Source organism: Salvelinus sp. IW2-2015, linkage group LG13, assembly GCF_002910315.2.
Source record: "Salvelinus sp. IW2-2015 linkage group LG13, ASM291031v2, whole genome shotgun sequence".
In the NCBI taxonomy this organism is placed as follows: domain Eukaryota; kingdom Metazoa; phylum Chordata; class Actinopteri; order Salmoniformes; family Salmonidae; genus Salvelinus; species Salvelinus sp. IW2-2015.
The window spans coordinates 43,062,847-43,090,238 of NC_036853.1; the positions used below are offsets into that span (position 1 = coordinate 43,062,847).

A 27,392-nucleotide genomic window follows, 5' to 3' on the forward strand; every position below is an offset into this window, starting at 1 on the left:
AAACATTTATTGTTATGTAAACTGATCTCAATGAGTGAGCTTTGAATGTCTCACTGGTTAGAGAATATTTATCTTTTGTATTAATATCACACACTGAAATTTCACAATCCACTCTTTCAAAGTTCCCTCTTTACAGGAATGTTGAAACTGAACAAAATACTACTTTGAACGGATTTTAACGTAAAGGAATATACAAGTGTAAAGCACATGGAGAGTTTGTTACATATGAGCACCAAAAGCATTGGGACAGTGACATATTATTTGTCGTTTTGGCTCTGGACTCCAGCACTTTGGATTTGAAATGATACAAAGACAGTCAGCTTTAATTTGAGAGTATTTTCTTCATCCATATCAGGTTAATCGTTTAGAAATTATAGCACATTTTGTACATAGTCCCCCCATTTTAGGGAACCAAAAGTATTGGGACAAATTCATTTCCATGTGTATTAAAGTAGTCAAATGTTTCATATTTGGTACCACAAACAATTGCTGTATTTTTTGTTTGTGTTTCAGATTAATACTAATGAATAGTAAATAATGTATTATGTCATTTTGGAGTCACTTTTATCGTGAACAAGAATGGAATATGTTTCTAAACACTTCTACACCATGATTACGGATAGTCCTGAATGAATCGTGAATAATGATGAGTGAGAAAGCTACAGATGCAGAAATATCATACCCCCAAGACATGCTAACCTCTCACCATTACAATAACAGGGAAGGTTAGCATTGTTGGGGGGGTGGGGGGATATTTGATATCTTTCTCACTCACATGTACAGCACCAGTCAAAGTTTGGACACACCTACTCAGTCAAGGGTCTTTCTTTATTTTTTACTATTTTCTACATTGTAGAATAATAGTAAAGACATCAAAACTATGAAATAACAGATACGGAATTATATAATAACCAAAAAAGTGTTAAACAAATCCATATATATTTTAGATTCTTCAAAGTAGCCACCCTTTGCCTTGATGACAGCTTTGCACACTCTTGGCATCCTCTCAACCAGCTTCACCTGGAATGCTTTCCCAACAGTCCCGAAGGAGTTCCCACATATGCTGAGCACTTGTTGGCTGCTTTTCCTTCACTCTGCAGTCCAACTCATCCCAAACCATTTCAAATGGGTTGAGGTCAGGTGATTGTGGCAGCTAGATCATCTGATGCAGCACTCAATCACTCTCCTTCTTGGTCAAATAGCCCTTACACAGCCTGGAGGTGTGTTGGGTCATTGTCTTGTTGAAAAGCAAAGGATAGTCCTACTAAGCACAAACCAGATGGGATGGTGTATCGCTGCAGAATGCTGTGGTGGCCATGCTGGTTAAATTTAAATCTAAATAAATCAATGACAGTGTCACCAGCAGAGCACCCCACACCATCACACCTCCTCCATGCTTCACAGTGGGAACCACACAAGCGGAGATCATCTGTTCAGGGCTATTTTCTGTATATCACCCCTACCTTGTCACAACACAACTGACTGGCTCAAATGCATTAAGAAGGAAAGAAATTCCACAAATTAACAAGGCACACCTGTTAATTGAAATGCATTCCAGGTGACTACCTCATGAAGCTGGTTGAGAGAATGCCAAGAGTGTGCAAAGCTGTCATCAAGGCAAAGGGTGGCTACTTTGAAGAATGTCAAATATAAAATATATTTGGATTTGTTTAATACTTTTTTGGTTACTACATGATTCCATGTGTTATTTTAAATAAAATTTAAAAAAGGTCATAGTTTTGATGTCTTCACTATTATTCTACAATGTAGAAAATAGTCAAAATAAAGAAAAACCCTTGAATGAGTAAGTGTGCCCAAACTTTTGACTGGTACTGTATATCTACCAGATCTCACAGTCTCAATCGTTAAAAGTATTTTTATTTAACCTTAATTTAACTAGGCAAGTCAGTTAGGAACAAATTCTTATTTACAATGACGGCCTATGCAGTTCCTTAGACTGCTGCACCACTCGGGAGACAAGTAAGAGTTTAGGTTTTGGATAGGCTTAAACAAAAATATAAAAAACGACTTTCTATCGCTGGATTCAAACTTGCAACCTTCGGAATCAGAGGCAGATTCTTACATGGGAGGTTGGCCTTTTTTTTGGTTGGGGTATGATATTTTAGTGTCTAACCTTCTCACTCATATATGTAGCTTCTAGCTCTCACAGTCTCACATCAGAATTAGAAGTTCATTCATGATTCTCAAATGTCAAATTTCAAATTTGTTCCAAACGTCAAATTTCGAAGTGTATAAGAATAAGTTCAGGCATTAACTCCAAATTCTTAAGGTTATGCATTAACTCTGAATGGTTAAGGTAACGGTTAAGGTTTGCGATAGGCTTAAAACAAAAAATATGAAAAACAACATTCTATTACTGGATTCAAACTTGCAACCTTTGGAATCAGAGGCAGACACAACGCCATAACAAAATCGAAACCTACTTGAAGATAACACTGTTGCCCCTTGTGGCCGGTTTCCGCGTCATCTCCCAACGTCAAATACTGACTTGYAATCACGGGTGATCCGGCTGAAATATATACGCTCCCCTCCTCATTTATTTGAACAGTGAAGCAATTTTCTTTTTTTTTTACATTTGGCTCTATCCTCAAGCATTTTCAATTTGAGATCAAATGTTTCATATGAGGGTATTTTCATACATATCTGTTTACCGCTGAAAATGAAAACACTATGTATCTAGTGCCCTCATTTGAAGAATTATTTGTATTTGGAAAAATTCACTAATAGTGTATTAAAGCAGTCAAAAGTTAAGTATTTGGTCCCATATTCCTAGCACGCAATGACTACATCAAACGTTTGACTCTACAAACTTGTTGGATGCATTTGAAGTTTGTTTTAATTGTGTTTTGGATAATGTTTTGCCCAATAGGAACTGAATGGTGAATAATGTATTGTATCATTTTGGCGTCACTTTTATTGTAAATAAGAATATAAGATGTTTCTGAACACTTATGGATAATCATGAACAAATTATGAATATGGGACCAAATACTATGTTTTTGACTACTTTAATAGACTTTAAGTGAATTTGTCCAAATACTTCTGACTGGGGGGAGTAGATACATAGTGCTTTCATTTCTAAACAGTGAAACAGATACAATGGGTATTGTAAGTCTTTTTTCACATTTTGTTGCGTTACAAAGTGGGATTGATATAGATTGAATTGTGATTTTTTGGGGTCATTGATCTACACACTCTGTGTGAAATAATAGAGGTTGAAATTATTTTTTAAGGACTACCGCTTCCTCTGTCACCCATACATACCACATCTATCTGTAAGGTCCCTCAGTCAAATATTGAACTTGAAGCACAGATTCAACTACAAAGACCAGGGAAAAGCCTCATAAAGAAGGGCAGTGATTGGTAGATGGGTAAAAATAACAAATCAGACATTGAATATCTCTTTAAGAATGGTCAAGATAATAGTTATGCTGTGGAGGATGTACTAAACCACACAGAGATACATGAGATACATTTGTCCTTCTGAACTGTGCTGCAGGACAGGAAGGAAACATTGCCCTCATGGTGACATCCCTGAGTTGATTTTAAAACAGCTACAGAGTTCAATGGCTGTGACAGGAGAAAACTGTGGACAGATCAACAACATTGTAGTGACTCCACAATAATGACCTCAATGACAGAGTGAAAAAAATTATACAAATATACAGAATAAAAATATTCCAAAACATGCATCCTGCATGTTCAATACTGCAAAATACTGCAAAAGAAATGGCTAAGAAATACACGTTTTGGCCTAAATGCAAAGCCTTATGTTTGGGAAAATCCAACACAACACGTCACTGAGGAACTGCCTCCTTATTTTCAAGCATGGTGGTGGCTGCATCATGATATGGTTATGCTTGACAACTGCAACATCTGGGGAGTTTTTCAGGATAAAAATAAATGGAATTAAGCTAAGCACAGGCAAAATCCTAGAGGAAAACCTGGTTCAGTCTGCTTTCCAACAGACACTGGCAGACAAATTCATCTTTCAGCAGGACAATAACCTAAAACACAAGGCCAAATATACATTTGAATTGCTTACCAAGACGACATTGAAGAGTGTTAAGTGGCCTAGTTACAGTTTTGACTTTAATCGGCTTGAAAATCTATGGCAAGACTTCGAAATGGCTGTCTAGCAATCATCAACAACCAACTTGACAGAGCTTGAATCATTTTTGTGCAAATTAGCAAATATTGTACAATCCATGTACAATCCAAAGACTCACAGCTGTAATCACTGCCAAATGTGATTCTAACATGTATTGACTTAGGGGTGTGAATAATTATGTAAATTAGATATTTCTGTATTACATTTTCAATACATTTCCAAACATTTCTAAAACATGTTTTTAGACATGGAAGTTGCTCATCTTTATCAATGGATGTTATTCAGTTGTTGCCATGCACCTGCGGCAAGGATATCTCAGATGTGCAAGTGCCTTTTGACATTTTAAAGATTAATAAAAAAATAAAACACTGATGTACCTTGATTAGATAAGTGTTCACCCCCCTGAGTAAATACATGTTAGAAACACGTTTGGCAGTGATTAGAGGTGTGAGTCTTCATGGATAAGTCTCTAACAGCTTTGTACACCTGGATTGTCCATTATTAAAATAAAAATATTCAAGCTCTGTCAAGGAGTTGGGGATCAAGTCATATTCCTTGCCAATGACAAGCATACCCATAACATGATGCAGCCACCACTATGCTTGAAAATATGAAGAGTGGTACTTAGTGATGTGTTGTGTTGGATTTGCTCCAAACATAACACTTTCTATTCAGGACAAAAAATGTATTTCTTTGCCACGTTTTGCAGTTTTACTTTAGTGCCTTATTGCAAACAGAATGCTTGTTTTGGAATATTTTTTTCTGTACAGGCTTCCTTCTTTTCTCTCTTTCATTTAGGTTAGCATTTTGGAGTAACTACAATGTTGTTGATCCATCCTCAATTTTCTCCTATCAGAGCCTTTTAACTCTGTAACTGTTTTAAAGTGACTATTGGCCTCATGGTGAAATCTCTGAGCAGTTTCCTTCTTCTCTGTAAACTGAGTTAGGAAGGACGCCTGTTGATACACTATCCAAATCCTAATTCATAACTTCACCATGCTCAAAGGGATATTTAGCATCTGCTTTTTTATTTTTACACTACCAATCGGTGTCCTTTGCGAGGTGTTGAAAAATATCCCTGGTCTTTGCGGTTGAATCTGTGCTTGAAATGTACTACTCGATTGAGGGACATTTACAGATAATTGTATGTGTGGGGTACAACGATGGGGTAGTTATTAAAAAATCATGTTAACCACTATTATTCAACACAGAATGAGTCCATGCAACTTATTTTGCGATTTGTTAAGCACATTTTTACTCCTAAATTTATTTAGGCTTGCCATAACAAAGGGGTTGAATACTTATTGATTGCCTCATGACATTTCAGCTTTAAATGTTTTATAAAAAATAAAAAAAATCTACAAACAAAATCCCACTTTGACATTATGGGGTATTGTGTGTAGACTAGTGAAACAAAATCTCAATTTATTCCATTTTTAATTCAGACTGTAACACAACAAAATGTGGAAAAAGTCAAGGGGTGTAAATACTTTCAGAAGGCACTGTATATATTTCCACACTATGACATTGTAATAATATTGTGAAATCATGAAAATTATGATAATGCCCTTTTAGTGTGAGAGGTGTTTGAAAAGATTGCTTGAAATTTCAGCCTGTTTTTGTGTGATGAATTTCTGGAGTGCCTGGTGATATCACCAGGCGGTAAATTAGTTAATGGACTAATAAGAACGAGAGTTCCAAACCTCTCTGTCAATAACAGCTAGTTTTCAGTTTTCCCCTTCCACTCAGACCACTGCCAGAAAGTCCTAGCAACAACATTGTTTCTTAACATTCTCTGAATGTTCTGAGAACATGACTTTAAATAGAACCATGAAGAAACCTGCAGAAAATGTTACGCTGAAGTACTGAAATTCCCACAGAAGAACGTTGTTTTTTAAAGTTCTCTGAACATCCTGAGAACATTACTTTAAATAGAACAATGAGGAAACCTATAGAAAACGTTATGCTGAAGTACTGAAATTCTCACAGAAGAACATTGTTTTTAATCCATAACATAATTCTCAGAATGTTATGTGCTAGCTGGGTATCCTGCACCATTCCCAGAATGTTGTGGGATGGTTGTATGCAAAATAACCATAGGACAGCCACACTTTCACCAAAAATATTATGTGCTATCTGGGTTGTATTATTGTGGAGTGACACTTAAATAAATACAGTCATGTACAGCATTTCGCTACACCCGCAATAACATCTGCTAAACATGTGTATGTGACCAATACATTTGATTTGATGTCTAAATGTTGTTTGTATGTCATTTTGACAACCTAATGCAAAGCAAATTGCCCCTGCTGATTTGCCCAGCAGGCATATTTTGTAACATCATGGTCAGGTTGTAAGGCGATTGTAAAAGGACATTATTTAGACATCTTTTTAGTGACCAGGAAAATACGTCTTAAATTGGTTGTATAATCTGACGTCACATCAACCAGAAAAACCAATTTCAACCCGGAAATGACGTCATTATGACGTCCCATGCCAAACTTTGCTTGCTGGGTGAGGGATGAGGATGACTCTTTACTTTACTCTAGTCCCAGAGGTTCTTTTCTTGCGTATGTCCTGGATCAGCCGGCGATAGGCCACCCGGCCTGCTAGGTCTCGGTCCAGCCCGGCCAAGACATGGTAGTACTCCTCCGGGTCCAAGGGTACGTCACACAGCCGCAGAGCTGCTCGGAACTCGCCTGGGGAGAGGTAGCCGCTGGCAGAGCTGTCCAGCCTGCGGAAGGCCCGACGCAGAATCTTGCCCTGCCGCTGAAGCTGGGTGGAGGGTGTCATGGGGAGATGGGGAGGTTTTCAACTCAAAACAACATTAATAAAACTGTAGTGTAATTCTTATTAATCGTTCTGCTTATGTGACTCAATAAAAACAATTGTTCAGAAAAAAGAACCAATACTAATAATGGTTCTCATTCAAGAAGTCTTGCATAACTAACTTTTTCCAAAGGAGTGTTATAATTTTCTTTTAGCAGCAATTATTCGATAAAGCTCATTATGAAATTGAATCAGTGTAAGGTTTTCATCATGCAGAATGGGGTTTAACTAGATCTTGTAGTCTATGAGGATATGGAAGTGGATTGAAATATCCTAAATCTATGGTAGAACACACTGGTTAAAAGTTAGTCAGTGTACCTTCTTCCTTAGTCTTGAGCTCAGTGGTACTTGGTCACACAAGGAAGAGCCTTTCTCTGCAGACAGATCCTCTGTTTCGTTATGGAACTGCAGTATGCCGGCCATGTTGGATCCATGCCTCCACGGCTGTTTCCGTCTCCCAAAGGGCCTCAGGAACTCAACGAAGGAAACCCTGAGGATGGAGTGTTGCTGCTTATTCACGTTATAAGGATCAAAACCATTGGCCATAGCCACTTGAGGAATGTAGCTGAGGCACAATCAGATGGAACATCAGTCTGATGGTTCCAGATCCACCCTCTGATTCTAGAAGCAATTTTAGGTTTGTGCAAAAATGTTAGGTTTGTGTAAAAACTTAAACAGGGATAGGCCATCCTGTATGTCAACTAGTCAGAATTCCTGGCAATTCACCCACCTTCCATCCCTGTTGATGTCAAACTTTCGAGCCAGCATCTCCCACTCGTAGTCATCGAGGTGCGCACACAGACCTTTCAGCACTTCCTGGAACTCCTTCTGGCTCACAAACCCCGTCCTATAAGGATCCAACTCCTCGAACTCCTCCCGCAACTCATCCAATGACAGCTCCACCTAGGCCAGTGTAGAGGGAGGGAAATAATGGCGACAATTAGAAAAAGTTGACCTGGGCCAAAGATGGGGTTAGGTAGATTAACCCTGGGCAGACTGCAGATGTGAACAGCGGCTAGCACAGTCCACACATACGCTTAGGGACGCCAAGGGCAGTAGAAAAGCTAAAGATGGAGGAATATTACATCTCCACATTTTTCAGCGGCTAGTAGCTGCTGTGAAAGGATCTTAAGCACAATAGACACGTCTCAGGAGGAACTAAAGGCTTAGAGATTGGGTGTAAGCGACGTGTTCCACTTAGAGACGACACAACAGTTCTGCTTAAACTTGATCACTTTCTGGGCCATAAAAGGACCTTACACTAGAACCGCCATAGGCCCTGCGGTTTGATTTTGTAATTAAAATAAATCTGCCTTTTTTAAAGCAAAGTCCTCCTTCTTCCCTGACTTTTCCTAATTGCCCAGTTGTCAGAGTTTTAAAATCACAAACAGCAAAGTATTGAGAGCCTGTTTACCTGTTTTCCCACCTAATTTAAGGGGCCAAGACAAATGCGCTGCTGGGCGTTGGTACCCAGGCGGCTGTACGTTGGTCCTGCTGCTCTGATTGGATAAAGCAAAGCTGTCACCGTTCACTCGCTTCATATTTCACGCAAGCTGTCTCAGTTCACTCACTTCATAATTTACCCGATCACTTCTCACAGCATGTTTCGGTCTGATCATTTAGATTGCTGCTGCATCCTGTTAGTCTGCTACTATAATAAATCAATAGGCGAGGATGTTTGCTAGCAAGCTATCAATGTGCATAAAATCTTACAAGCGAAATGAGATTAGGGAAAGATCTGTGATAGCCTAATCAATTATGTTTGTTTTGTTCCTTTATTTTTTCCAGACACCTTGATCACTGAAGCCGAGACCATAGTGGATGGGGAAACGTCACTGGATTTGGTAGCTGGCACCGATCGATCCAAGGATTCTCCCCCAATCAAATTTCCTTGGCTCCTAACCCGTTATCAAACTCACAGGAACCAGTGCTACTCAGCCCAGGATGCAAGCATCTCTACTCAGATAAGCAAATACTTTGATGTCATCCAAGACATTGACACAGATGCTGCACTCATCTTCTGGGCTAAAAGCAAAGACAGATTCCCAAATCTATACACATGGGCAATGAAGGTCTTATCAATCCCTGTCTCCTCAGCACCGGTCGAGAGGAATTTTAGTAGAGGGTCATCATGCCATCATGAGACCCCACTGCGCTCGTTTAGGTCATAGAAGGGTCACTGCACTTGTATTTCTGAAATGCAATCATACCCCGTTGTAGTTGATCTCTGATAAGAGCTACACCCATCCATTCACTTTCCTCAAGCATTTCAAATTGGTATGAAATGGCTTAATTGAAGCTGGTAATGTGATTTGAAATGCCAAGATTACACAGTCGGACATTTACATACAGTACACCTTAGCCAAATACATTTAAACTCAGTTTTTCACAACTCCTGACATTTAATCCTAGTAAAAAATGTCCTGTCTTAGGTCAGTTAGGATCACAACTTTATTTTAAGAATGTGAAATGTCAGAATAATAGTAGAGAGAATGATTTATCTCAGTTTTTATTTCTTTCATCACATTCCCAGTGGGTCAGAAGTGTACATACACTAAATTAGTATTTGGTAGCATTGCCTTTAAATTGTTTAACGGGTCAAACGTTTTGAGTAACCTTCCACAAGCTTCCCACAATAAGTTGAGTGAATTTTGGCCCATTCTTCCTGACAGACCTGGTGTAACTGAGTCAGGTTTGTAGGCCTCCTTGTTCGCACAAGCTTTTTAAGTTCGGCCCACAAATGTTCTATGGGATTGAGATCAGGGCTTTGTGATGGCCACTCCAATACCTTGACTTTGTTGTCCTTAAGCCATTTTGCCACAACTTTGGAAGTATGCTTGGGGTCATTGTTCATTTTGAAGACCCATTTGCGACCAAGCTTTAACTTCCTGACTGATGTCTTGAGATGTTGCTTCAATATATCCACATCATTTTCCTTTCTCATGATGTGACGTGCACCAGTCCCTCCTGCAGCAAAGCACCCCCACAACATGATGCTGCCACCCCATGCTTCACGGTTGGGATGGGTTCTTCGGCTTGCAAGCCTCCCTCTTTTCCCTCTAAACATAACGATGGTCATTTTGGCAAAACAGTTCTATTTTTGTTTCATCAGACCAGAGGACATTTCTCAAAAAAGTACGATCTTTGTCCCCATGTGCATTTGCAAACCGTAGTCTGGCTTTTTTTAATGGCGGTTTTGGAGCAGTGGCTTCTTCCTTGCTGAGCGGCCTTTCAGGTTATGTCGATATAGGACTCGTTTTACTGTGGATATAGATACTTTTGTACCTGTTTCCTCCAACATCTTCACAAGGTCCTTTGCTGTTGTTCTGGGATTGATTTGCACTTTTCGCAACAAAGTATGTTCATCTCTAGGAGATAGAACGCGTCTCCTTCCTGAGCGGTATGACAGCTGCGTGGTCCCATGGTGTTTATACTTGCATACTATTGTTTGTACAGATGAACGTGGTACCGTCAGGCATTTGGAAATTGCTCCCAAGGATCAACCAGACTTGTGGAGGTCTACAATTTTTTTCCTGAGGTCTTGGCTGATTTCTTTTGATTTTCCCATGAATTTGAAGGGAGGCCTTGAAATACATGCACAGGTACACCTCCAATTGACTCAAACTATGCCAATTAGCCTATCAGAAGCTTCTAAAACCATGACATAATTTTCTGGAATTTTCCAAGCTCTTTAAAGGCACAGTCAACTTAGTGTATGTAAACTTCTGACCCACTGGAATTGTGATACAGTGAATTATAAGGGAAATAATCTGTCTGTAAACAATTGTTGGAAATATTACTTGTGTCATGCACAAAGTAAATGTCCTAACCGACTTGCCAAAACTATAGTTTGTTAACAAGAAATTTGTGGTGGTTGAAAAAAATGAGTTTTAATGACTCCGACCTAAGTGTATGTAAACTTCCGACTTCAACTGTATGTGCACAGTATACTCTAGCCTGTGAAATGAAAATATTGGCTTTATGATTTGAATATATCAGAATGACAAGATATAAAATACATTTTATATTTTGAGTTGGTGTTGAAATTACTTGATGAAATCTTTTTCAACTTGTTTGTTTTATTTATCATTAATGATACACTAAATTACCAATAGTATGCTGATACCTGCTCGTTGAACATTTCATTCCAAAATCATGGGCATTAATATGGAGTTGGTCCCCCCTTTGCTGCTACAACAGCCTCCACTCTTCTGGGAAGGCTTTCCACTAGATGTTGGAACATTGCTGAGGGGACTTACTTCCATTCAGCCACAAGTGCAATGGTGAGGTCGGGCACTGATGTTGGGGTTGAGGTCAGGGCTCTGTGCAGGCCAGTCAAGTTCTTCCACATCAATCTTGACAAACCATTTCTTTATGGACCTCGCTTTGTGCACAGGGGCATTGTCATGCTGAAACAGGAAAGGGCCTTCCCCAAACTGTTGCCACAAAGTTGGAAGCACAGAATCGTCTAGAATGTCATTGTATACTGTGTCGTTAATATTTCCCTTCACTGGAAGTAAGAGGCCTAGCCCAACCCATGAAAAACAGCCCCAGACCATTATTCGTCCTCCACCAGACGTTATAGTTTGCAACTATGCATTGGGGCAAGTAGCTTTCTCCTGGCATACGCCAAACCCAAATTCGTCCGATGGTGAAGCCAGATGCCAGAGGGTGAAGCGTGATTCATCACTCCAGAGAACGCGTTTCCACTGCTCCAGAGTCCAATGGCGGCGCGCTTTACACCACTCCAGCCGACGCTTGGCATTGCGAATTGTGATCTTAGGCATGTGTGCAGCTGCTCAGCCATGGAAACCCATTTCACGAAGCTCTTGACGAGTAGTTATTGTGCCGACATTGCTTCCAGAAGCAGTTTGGAATTCGGTAGTGAGTGTTGCAACCGAGGACAGACAATTTTTTACGGGCTGTGTGCTTCAACACTTGGCGGTCCCGTTCTGTGAGCTTGTGTGGCCTACAATTTCGCGGCTGAACCGTTGCTCCTAGACGTTTACCCTTCACAATAACAGCACTTACAGTTGACTGGGGCAGCTCTAGCAGGGCAGAAATGTAATGACCTGCCTCGTTGCAAAGGTGGCATTCAGTAAGGCCATTCTACTGCCAACGTTTGTCTATGGAGATTGCATGGCTGTGTGCTCAATTTTATACACCTGTCAGCAACGGATGTGGCTGAAATAGCCGAAACCACTCATTTAAAAATGTGTCCACATACTTTTGTATATATATTGTATGTCACAGTAGTTCCTTATAAATACCTTTGCTGTCTTTTAATCAGGACAGTTTGCTGAAGTGACAATTCAAATAAACTTTTGTTTTCGATATGATCACCATAAACTGCAAAGCTGTCATCTATTTATACCAGTACTACACTCTACTGTATATACCACATGCAATGGTTTTCATATATCTTATAGCCTACCTTGTAGGAACCGTTTTGGCTTACCTTGCTATGTCATTTAATGTGTTCGGTATATGTTGTATGTCTAGGGATGTTTGAACTTGTTTTGTAAACTGGAGGGCACTATATGTTGGGTCAAGGGTCACTGGTCATGTATTATGCAGTCAATTCGGATATTTTTTCCACTAATTGGTCTTTTGACCAATCACATCAGATCTTTTTCAGATCTGATTAGTCTAAAGACCAATTTGTGAAAAAAAGACTAGAATTGGGCTGCATGTCTAAACACAGCCAAGTTAGCATAGAAGTCTGGTGTGAATTTAAATCAGAGGAAAGGCTCAATTAGTCTGTCCCTCAATTTAACCGCACACCAGCTGATGGGGAAATTCTATGTATGTAGTGGCTAATCTCTGAGCCACCTCTTGCACATGTTGAGAGCAGTTAATGACGCAAGTCAGTCATTTGAAATGCAATTTTTTWGATAAATGGATTGGCTTCTGTCACTTAGTAAATAATCCAGTTTAGTGGATTTAGTTTCTAAAGAATGGGGTGGAAGAGAGAATGCATACAGCATCACCCATTTTTTCCTGGGTGTGTCAGCTCTTCCACCCCAAACGGCATGGGCACGGTCTTTTGGGATGTGGTCTCCCAGGGCTCTCATAGGGCCATCGCTTATACCAGGCTGCAGCAAGTCAGTCTGGATAGATGCTGAAAGTGGGCTTTCTCAGGACACAGCATCTAGCGCCATGACCTAAGATGTCAGGCAATATATATTGTACACTACCTTTCAAAAGTTTGGGGTTACTTAGAAATGTCCTTGTTTTTGAAAGAAAAGCTATTTTTTTTGTCCATTCAAATAAGATCAGAAATACAATGTAGACATTGTTAATGTTGTAAATGACTATTGTAGCTGAAAACAGCTGATCTTTATGGAATATCTACATAGGCGTACAGAGGCTCATTATCAGCAACCATCACTCCTGTGTTCCAATGGCACGTTGTGTTAGCTAATCCAAGTTTATCATTTTAAAATGTTAATTGATCATTAGAAAACCCTTGTGCAATTATGTTAGCACAGCTGAAAACTGTTGTCCTGATTAAAGAAGCAATAAAACTGTCCTTCTTTAGACTAGTTGAGTACCTTGAGCATCAGCATCTGTGGGTTCGATTACAGGCTCAAAATGGCCAGAAACAAATAACTTTGTTCTGAAACTCGTCAGTCTATTCTTGTTCTGAGAAATGAAGGCTATTCCATACGAGAAATTGCCAAGAAACTGAAGATCTCGTACAATGCTGTGTACCACTCCCTTCACAAAACAGCGCAAACTGGCTCTAACCASAATAGAAAGAGAAGTGGGAGGCCCCGGTGCACAACTGAGCAAGAGGACAAGTAGAATGTCTTTCTTCTTTCTTTCTTTCTTTAAAAAAAAAGGAAATGTCTAAGTAACCCCAAACTTTTGAACGGTAGTGTATATATACATACAGTACCAGTCAAATGTTTGGACACACCTACTCATTCTAGGATTTTTCTTTATTTTTCCTATTTTCTACATTGTAGAATAATAGTGAAGACATCAAAACTATGAAATAACACATATGGAATCATGTAGTAATCAAAAAACTGTTAAACAAATCTAAATATATTTTATATTTGAGATTCTTTAAAGTAGCCACCCTTTATGACAGCTTTGCACACTCTTGGAATTCTCTCAACCAGCTTCATGAGGTAGTCACCTGGAATGCATTTAAATGAACAAGTATGCCTTGTTAAAAATGTAATTTGTTGAATTTCTTTCCTTCTTAATGCGTTTGAGCCAATCAATTGTGTTGTGACAAGGTAGGGGAGGTATACAGAAGATAGCCCTATTTGGTAAAAAATCAAGTCCATATAATGGCAAGAACAGCTCAAATAAATAAATAGAAATGACAGTCCAACATTACTTTAAGACATGAAGATCAGTCAATGCGGAAAATGTAAAGAACTTTGAAAGTTTCTTCAAGTGCAGTCGCAAAAACCATCAAGCACTATGATGAAACTGGCTCTCATGAGGACCGCCACAGGAAAGGAAGACCCAGAGTTACCTCTGCTGCAGAGGATACGTTTGTTAGAGTTACCAGCCTCAAAAATTGCAGGTAAAATAAATGTTTCACAGAGTTCAAGTAACAGACACATCTCAACATCAACTTTTCAGAGGAGACTGCGTGAATCAGGCCTTCATGGTAAAATAGCTGGTATTGCAGGTAAAAAAAAACACTATAAAAAGGACACCAATAAGAAGAAGAGACTTGCTTGAAACACCAGCAATGGACATTAGACCGGTGGAAATCTTTCCTTTGGTCTGATGAGTCCAAACTTGAAATTTTTGGTTCCAACTGCCATTTCTTTGTGAGACGCAGAGTAGGTGAACGGATGATCTCCGCATGTGTGGTTACCACCGTGAAGCATGGAGGAGGAGGTGTGATGGTGTGGGGGTGCTTTGCTGGTGACACTGTCTGTGATTTATTTAGAATTCAATGCACACTTAACCAGCATGGCTACCACAGCATTCTGCAGCGATACACCATCCCATCTGGTTTGCGCTTAGTGGGACTGTGATTTGTTTTTCAACAGGACAATGACTCAACACACTTCCAGGCTGTGTAAGGGCTATTTGACCAAGAAGGAGGGTGATGGAGTGCCGCATCAGATGACCTGGCCTCCAAAATCACCTACCTCAACCCAATTGAGATGGTTTGGGATGAGTTGGAATGCAGAGTAAAGGAAAAGCAATCAAAAAGTGCTCAGCATATGTGGGAACTCCTTCAAGACTGTTGGGAAAGCATTCCAGGTGAAGCGAGTTGAGAGAATGCCAAGACTGTATTAAGCTATCATCAAGGCAAAGGGTGGCGGATTTGAAGAATCTCAAATATAAAACATATTTGGATTTGTTTGACACTTCTTTGGTTACTACATGATTCCATATGTGTTATTTCATAGTTTTGATGTCTTCACTATTATTCTACAATGTAGAAAATAGGAAAAATAAAGAAAAACCCTTGAATGAGTAGGTGTGTCCAAACTTTTGACTGGTACTGTATATACTGTATATAATCCTGGGCAGTAGGACAGCTATGTAACTGGTACTGTATGTCTTGGCCCTGCTCCATGGAGGAGGGTTGTCAAGAGCGAAGTAAGCTCCTCACCTGCTCGCTCCCATAAGATGGGGAGGCAGAGCAGGCAGTAGCTAATCACAGTAAAAAATGGGACGAGGAAAAGTCAAAAGCTTTATGGACTCGAGAGTACCAGATAGCTCTGTGCCTTTTCCCTAAGATCCAGAAAGTAAAGAAAGGAATTACTAGCTCAATGGAGAGTGTTCTCCATAACAGAGCCAAGTCGTCTTTGCAGTGGTGGAAAAAGTACCCAAATGTCATACTTGAGTAAAAGTAAAGATACCTAAATAGAAAGTGACTCAAGTAAAAATTAAAAGGGGCATGAGGGAAGCCCTACAATATTATGTTTTTCTAAGTAGTGATAAAGCCTGGGAGCAGGCAATGTTGGAAAGTAATCTTTAGACATGCTGTACTTTACTTAAATGTAGTTTTGTAATTGACTAAAACAAGCAGACAMCAATATATTTTTTTCCTGAGCCAATGGGGTAACATAGGTAACCACAGGTTGTTTTCCCCACAGACTGGGGCGGTGGCCACGTTCTATCTAGTACCAACTGAGACTATACGAAATGATATTTGCTTCCAAAGATTTTGGAAGCATCTATATACAGCAGGTCTTATAAATGGTTTATGGTGTACAGAGCCGGTGGTCTAGTTGTAAATCTCCTGGCTCAAGACACATATGTCGGCTATATCACTCTTTCCACCAGAGATCGAGGTTCAAACCCAGCTCCAACCTTGCAATCTGTTTGTCCAATCTGTATCCCCCTCTGTCATTTCAAATCTGGAAAATATGTAAGTGGAATTCCACAATCCTTTAAAAAAGGGGTTATAAAGGCTTCGTTAATCCTTAAAAGTTGTGCTTTGTTTAAAGTGGGATGATTATTATTATCATGATCACAGGGAAGGTAGAAGGGAAGGGGCAGTTGGGAGGTTCTCTGAGAGTTGCACCAAAGCTGAGTGGCCTCCCTCTCCAAGCTCACATGAGTGGGGATATGGTGGTAGGGAGACAGCAGTGGAGGTCCTCTGGTTCTCCCACGTGAAGGACAAAGCCCTCTCTGCTGGGTGAGTGTGAGCAGCAAGTCCCTCTAGGGAACTCCCATGGCCCCCTGTTCTCATACCCACCCAACAGCCAACAGTCCCCCTAACACACACACACACACACACACACACACACACTTTGCAGTAACCTTAAACAAGCTCCCAACTGAGCTCACATTAGACAGATGCGGGTAGCACAGTGTTGTGTGTGTGTGTGTTGAAGGCGATAGGGGCTTACCCTTGTTTGTTTTGTAAGTCCCCCCTACCCCCGCTCTTATCTTCCCACCCCTGCCCCCTTATCCCTACCTTGGCACGCACTCCATCTGCAAGTATGTCAGACACACAGTGGAGCTTTCTGGAGCACTGCCGGAGATTCTCATCCCCTTTCTTCRGGGGGCTGCGCTTGGCGTTGGGAAAGCACGAGGACTTGGGAGAGTAGCCAAAGTGGCGCGCAAGCTGCAAGAAATCCAGCGTCCTGTCCTGGTGGGAGCAAAGTGACCAGCAAAGATGTCGGATCTCCGCCCCGGCTACACTTACTAAGGGTGGTGATGTCCAATCAGCAGGCAAAAGATGACAAGAGAAGAGCGGTAGAGAGGAAGAACAGAGTGAGAAAAGGGATGGAGAAATGAAAGAGGGGGACAATTCCACTACATATAGATGATGATATACTACTATCTCACAGGGTTTAAGGGCCCCTTTTTGCTTGACCGTCAGACCCCCCCTCACACACTCCCCCCCAGCCCACTTCACCGATAACATGCCAAAAACTTGGCAGCCAACCCAGCACATAAGCAACAGTTTCCCATCAGAGAGCAAGCAGCTATCTTAGGCCTTGTTGGCATCGACCGGAGGCCAAAGAATGGGAAGCACTGTAAGAGAGCAGACATGAATGGGTCTGTAAGAAATGTAAAAAAAATTATAAAAAAACGTCTACACCGTTATACTGCCTGCCTCTCAGCTCCCTGAGAATATGTTATTGATGAGTAAAGAAGTCCTTTGAAGAGAAACAGATTTGACCCTGATAATTTAACTATTTTTGTTATTCGATTTTTATATAACCCATGTAGATGGATATATGTGAGATATAAAATGTTTTCAAATGACAAAGCCTAAAATATATATATAACATTTAAAAAAAAAACTGGATTGAGTGGAAAATATTACAGATAGCGGGAGTATCTCGGAAGGGRACGTTTTAACTGGCTAGATGTGGTATATTAGCTGTGGACCTGCTGGATTCTGACTACTAAGTTGTTGTACTAAGACTCTGGAAGGGTAGGGTGAGTGTCCCCCCTGCCAAGGGATGAAGGGTTTACCTTTTCGCAGTTGGCACGACCCTCAATGTGCTCACCCGCACTGAGAACCCCAATGCCCGAGATTATGCAAATCCATGGAGATGTTCTATTCAACACTACCTCTATTTAGGGCAGCCACTGGGATATTCCAGCCAAAAAATGAATAGACAGATAAAGGAGGGAAACGATATAAAGGAGAAAACAAGTGGGAAAGGGTCAAAAGAAGACTCAGATAAATGAACAATACATTTTTTCAAAATGTTCCCCAAACTTTGAAAAGGTATCCCCAGTCTCTCAGTCTTTGTCACTTTTCTTTGGTAGTGGGATTCTGATAGACATGGAGCCCAATGCAGAACAGAGCATGACATGGGAACACCAAAACAAGCGTGCAATACGCCATAGAAAATTGTCTGCCTGTGCTCTCAAGAAAAACAAAATCACAGTAAACGCTTTGTTATTCATGGGAAAAAAAGAGCAGACTTGTTAACTCCCACAATTAAGGCATCATTTGCCAGGAGAAAGTGCCGCTTCTGATGGCCATTGTTTTTGTGGACAAAAGGTCTCCAAAGCGACCCTCAGATCAGTGCGTATGACTGTGTGAGTATCGCGAGGGTGGCTTTGGTTATCATGTGGCGCCACAACAAGGGGCACTTGTGTCACGAGGAGAGACAGGGTTGTGTGACATCTGAGAAGTACTAAAGATGAATCAGTTGATTTGACACGGTGGTAAGACAAAGAGGCAGTATGCATTCCATAACTCTGTGACACCATTGAGAAATACTCACAGGAACTGGGGGCATATAATGCATTTTGAGTAATTTCCCAAGACATTGCCTGAAGAATAGTATTATTCTGTCGGGGAAAACGTTCAGATTAAAAGCCTTTTTGTTATAGACTATAATATCATTATATCTAAACACCAATCAATTATTCATATTTTAAAGGTAAAAAATTATTAATTAAAACAAATTTAGAATTACTATTACTATTACTCAGTTCTGTGGAAATAAAGATGAAAATCATGTCTGTCAAATGGCAAATGATTACTTTAGATAACAAAACACAATATTTTCAGTTGCAGCGAAGTTGAGGGTCTAAATTAGTTCTGCAAACTAAACACATTGTGCGGTTGACTCAGCTACTGTAGTTGCAAAGTCAAACTTCAATACCTACAGTAAGTTCACACAACATCATTTTTTAAATCCAGCTTAAAGTGAACAAACTGCCTCGGTTAGTAAAGTATTCCATGTCAGCTCAACATGTTTTAGTCCAGCAAACTTAGACATTTAAACAGTTACATTTTTATTTTATTTTACAGTGAAGAAAAACAATATAAGCGATTCAGAGAAACATTTCACATTTTAGGAATGATCTGTGTTTGTTGTGATTCATGGGTCTTTACCGTCACATTTATGGCATCATCCCTTTACCAGTGAATTGAAACTGTGTGTGAACAGTGTTGGGAAAAGTACCCAATTGTCATACTTGAGTAAAAGTAAAGATAACTTAAAAGAAAATGACTCAAGTAAAAGTCACCCAGTAAAATACTACTTGAGTAAAAGCCTAAAAGTATTTGGTTTAAATGTATCAAAAGTAAATGTAATCGCTAAAATATACTTAAGTATCAAAAGTAAAAGTATAAATCATTTCAAATTCCTTCAACACTCAGACATAATTTACAAACGAAGCATTAGTGTTTAGTGAGTCTGCCAGATCAGAGGCAGTAGGGATGACCAGAGATTGTCTCTTCATAAGTGTGTGAATTAGACAATTTTCCTGTCCTGCTAAGAATTCAAAATGTAACTAGTACTTTTGGGTGTCAGGGACAATGTAAGGAGTAAAAAGTACATTATTTCTTTAGGAATGTAGTGGAGTAAAAGTAAAAGTTGTCAAAAATATAAATAGTAAAGTAAAGTACAGATACCCTAAAAAACAACTTAAGTAGTACTTTAAAGTATTTTTACTTAAGTACTTTACACCACTGTGTGTGAATATATGTTAATGTATATTCGCATACAGTATATACTGTACGTTGATATAATGATCATTTTGTTTTTGTGATAATTAACATGATTTATGAGAAAGACAAGGGATGTGTCACAAATAGCATCCTATTTCTTACATAGTCTACTACTTTGGTCAAATATAGTGCAGTTTATAGGGAATAGGGTGCCATTTGCGAAACAGGCAGAATGTACCTCTTTAGAAGCTGGTAGAAGGTCTCTTGACTGAGACGTTTGGTGTTCTTCTCATCCAGCTTCTCAAAGACTCGCTCTGCTGCCTGGTAGTGGTTCTTCACCAGGGCCTTGATGATCTGGAACAGCTATTGAAAAGAGACAAATGTGCCACATCTGGCATTTACACCATACACTCTTAAAATTCACAATGGAATTCTATGGATGTCAATAGTGTCAACTTATGAATCTGGCAAAACATATGACATCTACAGTATCACATTCATTAACAACAACTCATTTTATTATTACTACTACTACTATTAATAATAATACAACAACAACAAAACTCTTAGAAAAAAACAGTTCCAAAAGGGTTCTTCGGCTGTCCCCATAGGAGAACCCTTTTGGGTTCCATGTAGAACCCTCTGTGGAAAGGGTCCGACATGGAACCCATCAGGGTTTTACCTGGAACCAAAAAGGGTTCTTTAAAGGCTTCTCCTACGGGGACAGCCAAAGAACCGATTTAGGTTCGAGATAGACCCTTTTTTTCTTAGATTGTAGTACAGCTACTACTACTACTACCTTTACTGCTGATAATAATAATAATACATAACATAAGCTCTTATTTTGACTCTGCAAATAGGAAAGCTGCTCAAGCAGGCAGAAATACAGCCGGAATGGCACGTTATGCATCATATGAGGGAAAATCATTAATGACGAATCGATCAGATACACATGAAAAGACCCCGGGAATCGATAGTACATCGCTCAGAGTTGCACAAATATGACACAACATTCAAAATGGGTGAATCTTTCCTTTAAAAGTCCAGAATGTAGCTTTGTGGGTGAACTGACCAAATTCATATAGAAATGTGTGTTACAGATCTGTCATTGTCATTGAAGGCAAGTCTGAAGAACATTATTTCTATGCTTCCTGTTCCGGTTTTGCGTCTTTTTACTTTCTGAGTGAAAATGCAAGCCGAGATCTTTCGCTCAGATTTTTCTTTAGCATGACTTTAAAAAAACGTAAGCTATGCAACATTAACCAATTAAAAACAGTTATGTTTGTGCAGTAGGCCATAGGCCCAATACATTATCACTGCATATTAGCTATGCTTGAATTGCACTGCCAATGTTGTTCTTCTTAGAATTTGCTTCTTTTTTGTGCTGGACTGATGGCCTGCATCTGATGGTCAGTCTGAGGGGAGGGAGTGAGTAGCGGTGAGGCTGCCTCTCACCCAAGTGACCCGACTCACAGTCCATCCACTCTCCCTCCCTCCTCTGAGAAAAGGGGACACGGTCTTCCAGCTGATGGCAAACTCAAGTCGCACTGCATTATTTCTGCCTCATGCACCAATTCATGTTGTTATTCCTATGACCAAAGAAAGTGAAATATTCCTTGATATTAAAAAAGACACAAGCCGCTAATAGTAACAATGCAAGCTTATCGGAACTTTTTGTYATACTCCTTCATTGCAGCTGCAGTGCTGGTTATAGCGTGAGTGGAAGTAGGGAGAATGCGCATTTTATGGATTACAAAAGTGTTGAACAAAGTTTTGCCAGTGCTAAATAACTACCTAAACATGAAATTACTCATAAAACAGCAGCTGTAGGGCCTCCCGGGTGGCGCAGTGGTCTAGGGCACTGCATCGCAGAGCTAGCTGCGCCACCAGAGTCTCTGGGTTCGCGCCCAGACTCTGTCGCAGCCGGCCGCGACCGGGAGGTCCGTGGGGCGACGCACAATTGGCCTAGCGTCGTCCGGGTTAGGGAGGGTTTGGCCGGTAGGGATATCCTTGTCTCATCGCGCTCCAGCGACTCCTGTGGCGGGCCGGGCGCAGTGCGCGCTAACCAAGGGGGCCAGGTGCACGGTGTTTCCTCTGACACATTGGTGTGGCTGGCTTCCGGGTTGGAGGCGCGCTGTGTTAAGAAGCAGTGCGGCTTGGTTGGGTTGTGCTTCGGAGGTCTCTCCCGAGCCCGTACGGGAGTTGTAGCGATGAGACAAGATAGTAATTACTAGCGATTGGATACCACGAAAAAATTGGGGAGAAAAGGGGGTTAAAGGGGGTTAAATCTCACAGTATAAACTTTGCTCTGCATTCAAGGCTTCTTTTTACAGTCTATAGCTCAAGGGAACTGTGCAGACATGTTCATTTGAACTATCTGATTAGCCAGCGGTAGGCCTATAGGTGCACTTGATTTGCTCTCTGGGCCTGCCGGGTTGGCGGAATCCTACCTTCAGACACATGAAATGGTTGAAAGATCCTTCCCGGCAGGTTAGAACTGCTGAATCAAGTGCACCTTTCAGTCAACAGCGCAAAACAAAAAATATGCTTTACCTTTGTTTTTTTTACAGAAAGGATCGACAGGTTGGTGACCACTGCTTTACACTATACACGTAACTGCCAAAATAATGGAAACACTTTTGTAAATGAGGGATACAAAATATATTGAAAACAGGTGTGGTTCCTGAGTTAATTAAGCAATTAACATCTCATCATGCTTAGGGCCATCAATAAAAATACTGGGCACGCCATTATTTTGGCTACCATGGCTATGCCCCCATGGGATGACAATGCCCCTGTCCACRAGTGGTCACTGAATGGTTTGATGAGCATGAAAATTATGTAAACCCTATGCCATGGCCATCTCAGTCACCAGGGCCCAGAGTCACAAATGCTTCTTAACTGCCATTTTTTTTCTTAACTAYAGACTTAAGAGGAAAGTTAAGCAAAGTTGCTATTCCTCAAAAAGGTTATTGGACATTTTCTTGCGCTATTTCTTATGTTTATCCTTAAGCATAAAGTTAAGAAGAAATTTGATTCTTGAAAATAAAGTTGTATAATGTTGTTAATTCCAAGATAGCTAAACCCTTGTCTTAAACTCAGGGCAGTGAGAGAAAAAGCACATGAAAGCAATTGAACATGTTTAATTCACTCACAAACCCCATCTGAAAATTACTTTAAACCCAAGAACATGTTTTAGAATGATAATCTCAGTAAGAAATATGCTAACACGATTGCCATTGCTAGCTAGATAGCAAAAACGGTTGCCTAGCAAAAAACATCTTAAGAAGATCTGTAAGAAGATATTTGAGAAGCTCGGAAGAAAATCATTMAATCTTAAGATATTGTTGAGGAATTGCACTAACGAACTATGTTATGAACTTCTTATTTTTATCTAAAGAACATTCTTAAGTTTCTGCATAAGAAGTGTTTCGTGAATCTGGGCCCAGGTCGTCAAAATCAATGGCACTCCCTCGATATAAAGTTGTTTTTGACAAAAATTTATCAGTTTGTCACTTTCACGAGGTTGGAGTAATACCATGTTCAACTACCTAAGAGATTGGCTTGAATCTAGGTTGGACCTTTTAGATTTTGAGCAAAATAAATAGGGAAGTATTTTTCACTTCACTCATTGAGTTTAAGAAAAGGGTTTAGCTATATTGGAATTAAGACCAAATCTAAAAACATTATTTTCAAGAATCTAAGGAAAACATAAAAAATAGCGCAAGAATATTTCCAATAACTTTTTTGAGGTATAGCAACTTTGCTTAACTTTTTTTTAAAGTCTACAGTTAAGGAAAAAATGGCAGTTAAGAAGAAATTTCTTCTTAAGAAGGTTTTGTGAATCTGGGCCCAGATCTCAATGCAATTGAACCATTATGGGAGATTCTGGAGCAGTGCCTAAGACGGCGTTTTCCACCACCATCAACAAAACACCAAATTATGGAATTTCTTGTGGAAGAATGGTGTTGCGTCCCTCCAATAGAGTTCCAGAATCTATCCCAAAGTGTATTGAATCTGTTCTGGTAGCTCGTGGTGGCCCAACACCCTATTAAGACGCTTTATGTTGGTGTTTCCTTTATCTTGGTAGTTACCTGTACATTGTTTTGTCACAAACTGAAATTAGGCGAAGATGATAGAACTTTAGGAACTAGATAATGGCGGCATTATTTCTACATAAAGTATTGCGTCTTTAATATGCAAAACATAATAAGATATGAGGAAAAGTCAATATACCTGTGCCACACTCCGTCCCCGTCCCAGAATCCCACTCTCCTCATTCACGAGTTGCACGTTTAGCCCCTCCTGTTCTTCGTTTGTACGCCCCAAATATCCAGCAGGACTTGCCTCGAAGAGGCTGGGAACTCCTCTCCTGGAATTCAATTAACAGAGAGATTATTTCAGTCTCAATTGCACTGTTTTGTGCTCTGGGAGATTTTTCTCACTTGAAAAGGTCGCTTGAAGAATGTCTTAAAGGGCAGGAGAATGTAGCAGTGCAGTGAGTCTCTTAATAAAAGCAGGGGTTGCTTTGTGTCGGGGCCCCCAAGCCTGCACCTTTTCTACACATATGCTTCAGTGGCCCAACGAGGCACATACGCAAAGCGACAACACGAATCAGGGACGAAGACATGAAACGCTTTGAGGCAGCCTGAAAGGACGTGTGATGTGGTCAAACAGTTTGAGGGCACCTGACAAACTTGACATGCCAGTCAACCCTGTAAGGGAGCCAAAAGAAAGGGCAGACAAAAACCACTGGTCCTAATTTGCTCCCTGTCCGCTTGGCTGGACTCATGAGGGGCTGGGCTGGTGTGTCCTCCCAGCCACCCCTGCCGCCCAGCTTTTGTCTGGAGAAATGGCCCAGCCACTCCTCTGCCTTTGGCTCCTTTGGCTGTGGGCCGGGGCCAGTGTCAGAGCCAGTGTTGGGGACGACTGTAGGTTTTAAAGGTCACGCGCCAGAGGTCACAATCAGGAGACCAATCGGGACAAAACCAATCAGGCGTAAAAAACAAAGCTGAAATTTGACAGGCTAGTTGGGTTGAGGACTTTATCACAAGTAACTGAATGACTGAATCAATAACCTGTGTGTGTGTGTGTGTGTGTGTGTGTGTGTGTGTGTGTGTGTGTGTGTGTGTGTGTGTGTGTGTGTGTGTGTGTGTGTGTGTGTGTGTTTATTGTGTAAAGTGTGGTGAGGGGGGACATTCTTTACACCAACATGGGGCCGTAGGTGACACTCCCACTAAACTACAGGTCTGAAGCAGAGGCTGGAAATTTACAAAAGCCAATCCACTATTTCATTCTACCAGATCAGGGTTGAAATTAATTGGTTTTCTTTAAAATAATTTAGGCACGCTTGATTTAACTTTATCAATAGAAAGATCCCGAAAGTGCAAACCCAGTGCGCCGGGTAGGCCAAATCAAACGCACCTAAAGTGTTTGCTAGACTATTTCAACTCAGATCTGCATTCCACTCACACTATGCATTCCGCTCCACACAACTACAGACATATCCAAGCTAGCACATAACATTCTAAGAACCATATATTTCTTCGAGCTTGGTGAGAATTGACAGAACATTAAGACATTTTGGTACTTCAGCATAGCGTTTCCTACAGGTTTCCTAATGGTTCTACTTAGTCATGTTCTCAAATTTTTCCAGAACATTAAGAAAACTTTCCATAAAAACCACAAGAAAACTTCTGTAACGTTCAGAGAACRTTCTATGAATGCTATTTAACCTAAGGGTGAATACAATAGCATAATACAAAAATACCCATAAAAATCTGTCAGTTTAAGCTAGAGATAACACCTTCGCATTTGCGGTAAAATGTGACAGAGCTAGAACCGTGTTTGTCAAACCATGAGACATCCCGGAAATCGTCTGTAGAGTCCAAACGRTTTTGCCTACTATTACCCCTCTATGTAAAGATGAGACTCTCGCGAACACGATGGTGTCTCTGTTTTGCTCTTCGACCCCCACAAGCATCTTAGGACTCATCTGAAGTCAGTACAGCCAATATTCCAACTTCTCTCTGTAGCGTCTGAACAGTTTGGGCTACACACTAATATTATCCCTCTGTGGTAAGGTGAGACTCTCACAAACTCATACATGTTTTGTTCTAGGATGTCCACAGGCCTCACAAGACTTGTCTGAAGGTCCCCTGGTACCAGTTGAAAAAAATGAATGAATAAACTGTATATATGGACACTGTTTAGTCCCAAAAATAAGGGGTTAAATACATTTTTTCAACGTTTCCTGATCTTTCTTAAACTTCAGAACAACTTTCTTTTGATGTTTTTGTTCCATGTTGTGAATATGTTATTCAATGTGTTTGTATGGGTTAATAGCAGTAAGGCCCAAAATATTTTTTTTATCAAATCATTTGTTTAGATATTCTATTTTATACTTCAAGGGGTCTTAAACTAAAAAATCTAATAGCTAAAGGATCCTTCTTAAAACAATTCCATTTAGCTTAGTATAACCCTCCCCCAGCTTAGACAGGGCTTGGACTCGGGGTTAAAAACATTTACATACCTTCCGTTCTTAGCATCAACAAAACTCTCTCTATCCTCTATCTTGTTAAGTGTGTTCAGGTGTGTTGTCTGCACCCACTAATTGGCCACACCTGATCTTAATTAGTGTTTGTTTCCTTTAAAATAGGGTCTGTCTGAATAGTCTAAAATGAACAGCTTTATATGTGTAAAAAAACATAGCATGCTGGCTCCATCCTGGTGGTGCAGTGGACTAATTCCATGGATAGGGAACAGAAGATTATAGATTTGAATCCCACTGATATCGTTTCAAAATAAAAAAAATATGTGTTTGCATGATTAATGTCTAAGGAAATGAATTTCCACATATCCTATCTGTGCTTGGAGTTCAAAAAAGTTAACACAAAATAAGCTAGCAGTGTTATTAAAAGTATTATTGAAACATTCATTCAGTTTCAAGGAAGTTATTAAGAAACCTCCAAATAACCTATAATCTTCGTTCTCAGAGCTTTAATAAAACATCCCTGGAAAACGTTCAAGGAACCAGAGTAAAATGTTTGCAGAACCCACCTGCAACCTAAAAATAGATTTTCCCAGAACAGGCTAAATGTTCACCTCTCATCTCAGAACGTTTTAAATACATTTTACCGGTCAGGAAATGTATGGCTTCATTCCCATAACCAATGTCAAACCAAAAACATATGATCTAACAACTTCCAAAAAGCCAAATGTGCTAACTGGGATCTTTCTCTTACACTAAATGTTATGAAAATTCAAATGTGGGGATGTGCAGAATCTATGAGACTATAGGAATCAAAACATCCAAGAGGATCATAATGGAACCTTCCTGGACTTTGATCAATTTCCACCACTGCACCCCTCTATTAGCATGAACCAGAGAATGGCTGCTCATTTTTCGACTCCAGGTGAACGTAAATGGATGCGTGTCGGACCCAGAAAGAAGGAGAAGATTCGTTCTCGGCGTGTCTGCCTTCTTCCCCTGCGTCCGGACTTAAGACCTTCAAATTGCTTGGAGCCCCTGTACCAGCTGTCTTCTGCCGGGGACTTGGGTGTTCCCTCCAT

The 27,392-nt window shown here is 40.2% G+C and overlaps 1 protein-coding gene across 1 annotated transcript; it reads right to left on the reverse strand.

Moving 5' to 3' along the window:
• LOC111971267 (uncharacterized) lies at nucleotides 1–27,392 on the reverse strand. Its single transcript, XM_070446007.1, has 9 exons — nucleotides 27,263–27,392; nucleotides 24,509–24,749; nucleotides 24,057–24,192; nucleotides 20,059–20,183; nucleotides 17,882–17,921; nucleotides 16,872–17,045; nucleotides 7,692–7,864; nucleotides 7,280–7,451; nucleotides 1–6,907 (listed from the first exon to the last, which is right to left on the reverse strand). Exons 1-9 carry the CDS (start codon nucleotides 27,390–27,392, stop codon nucleotides 6,668–6,670), a joined length of 1,431 nt encoding a protein of 476 aa, XP_070302108.1. The 3' UTR covers nucleotides 1–6,667.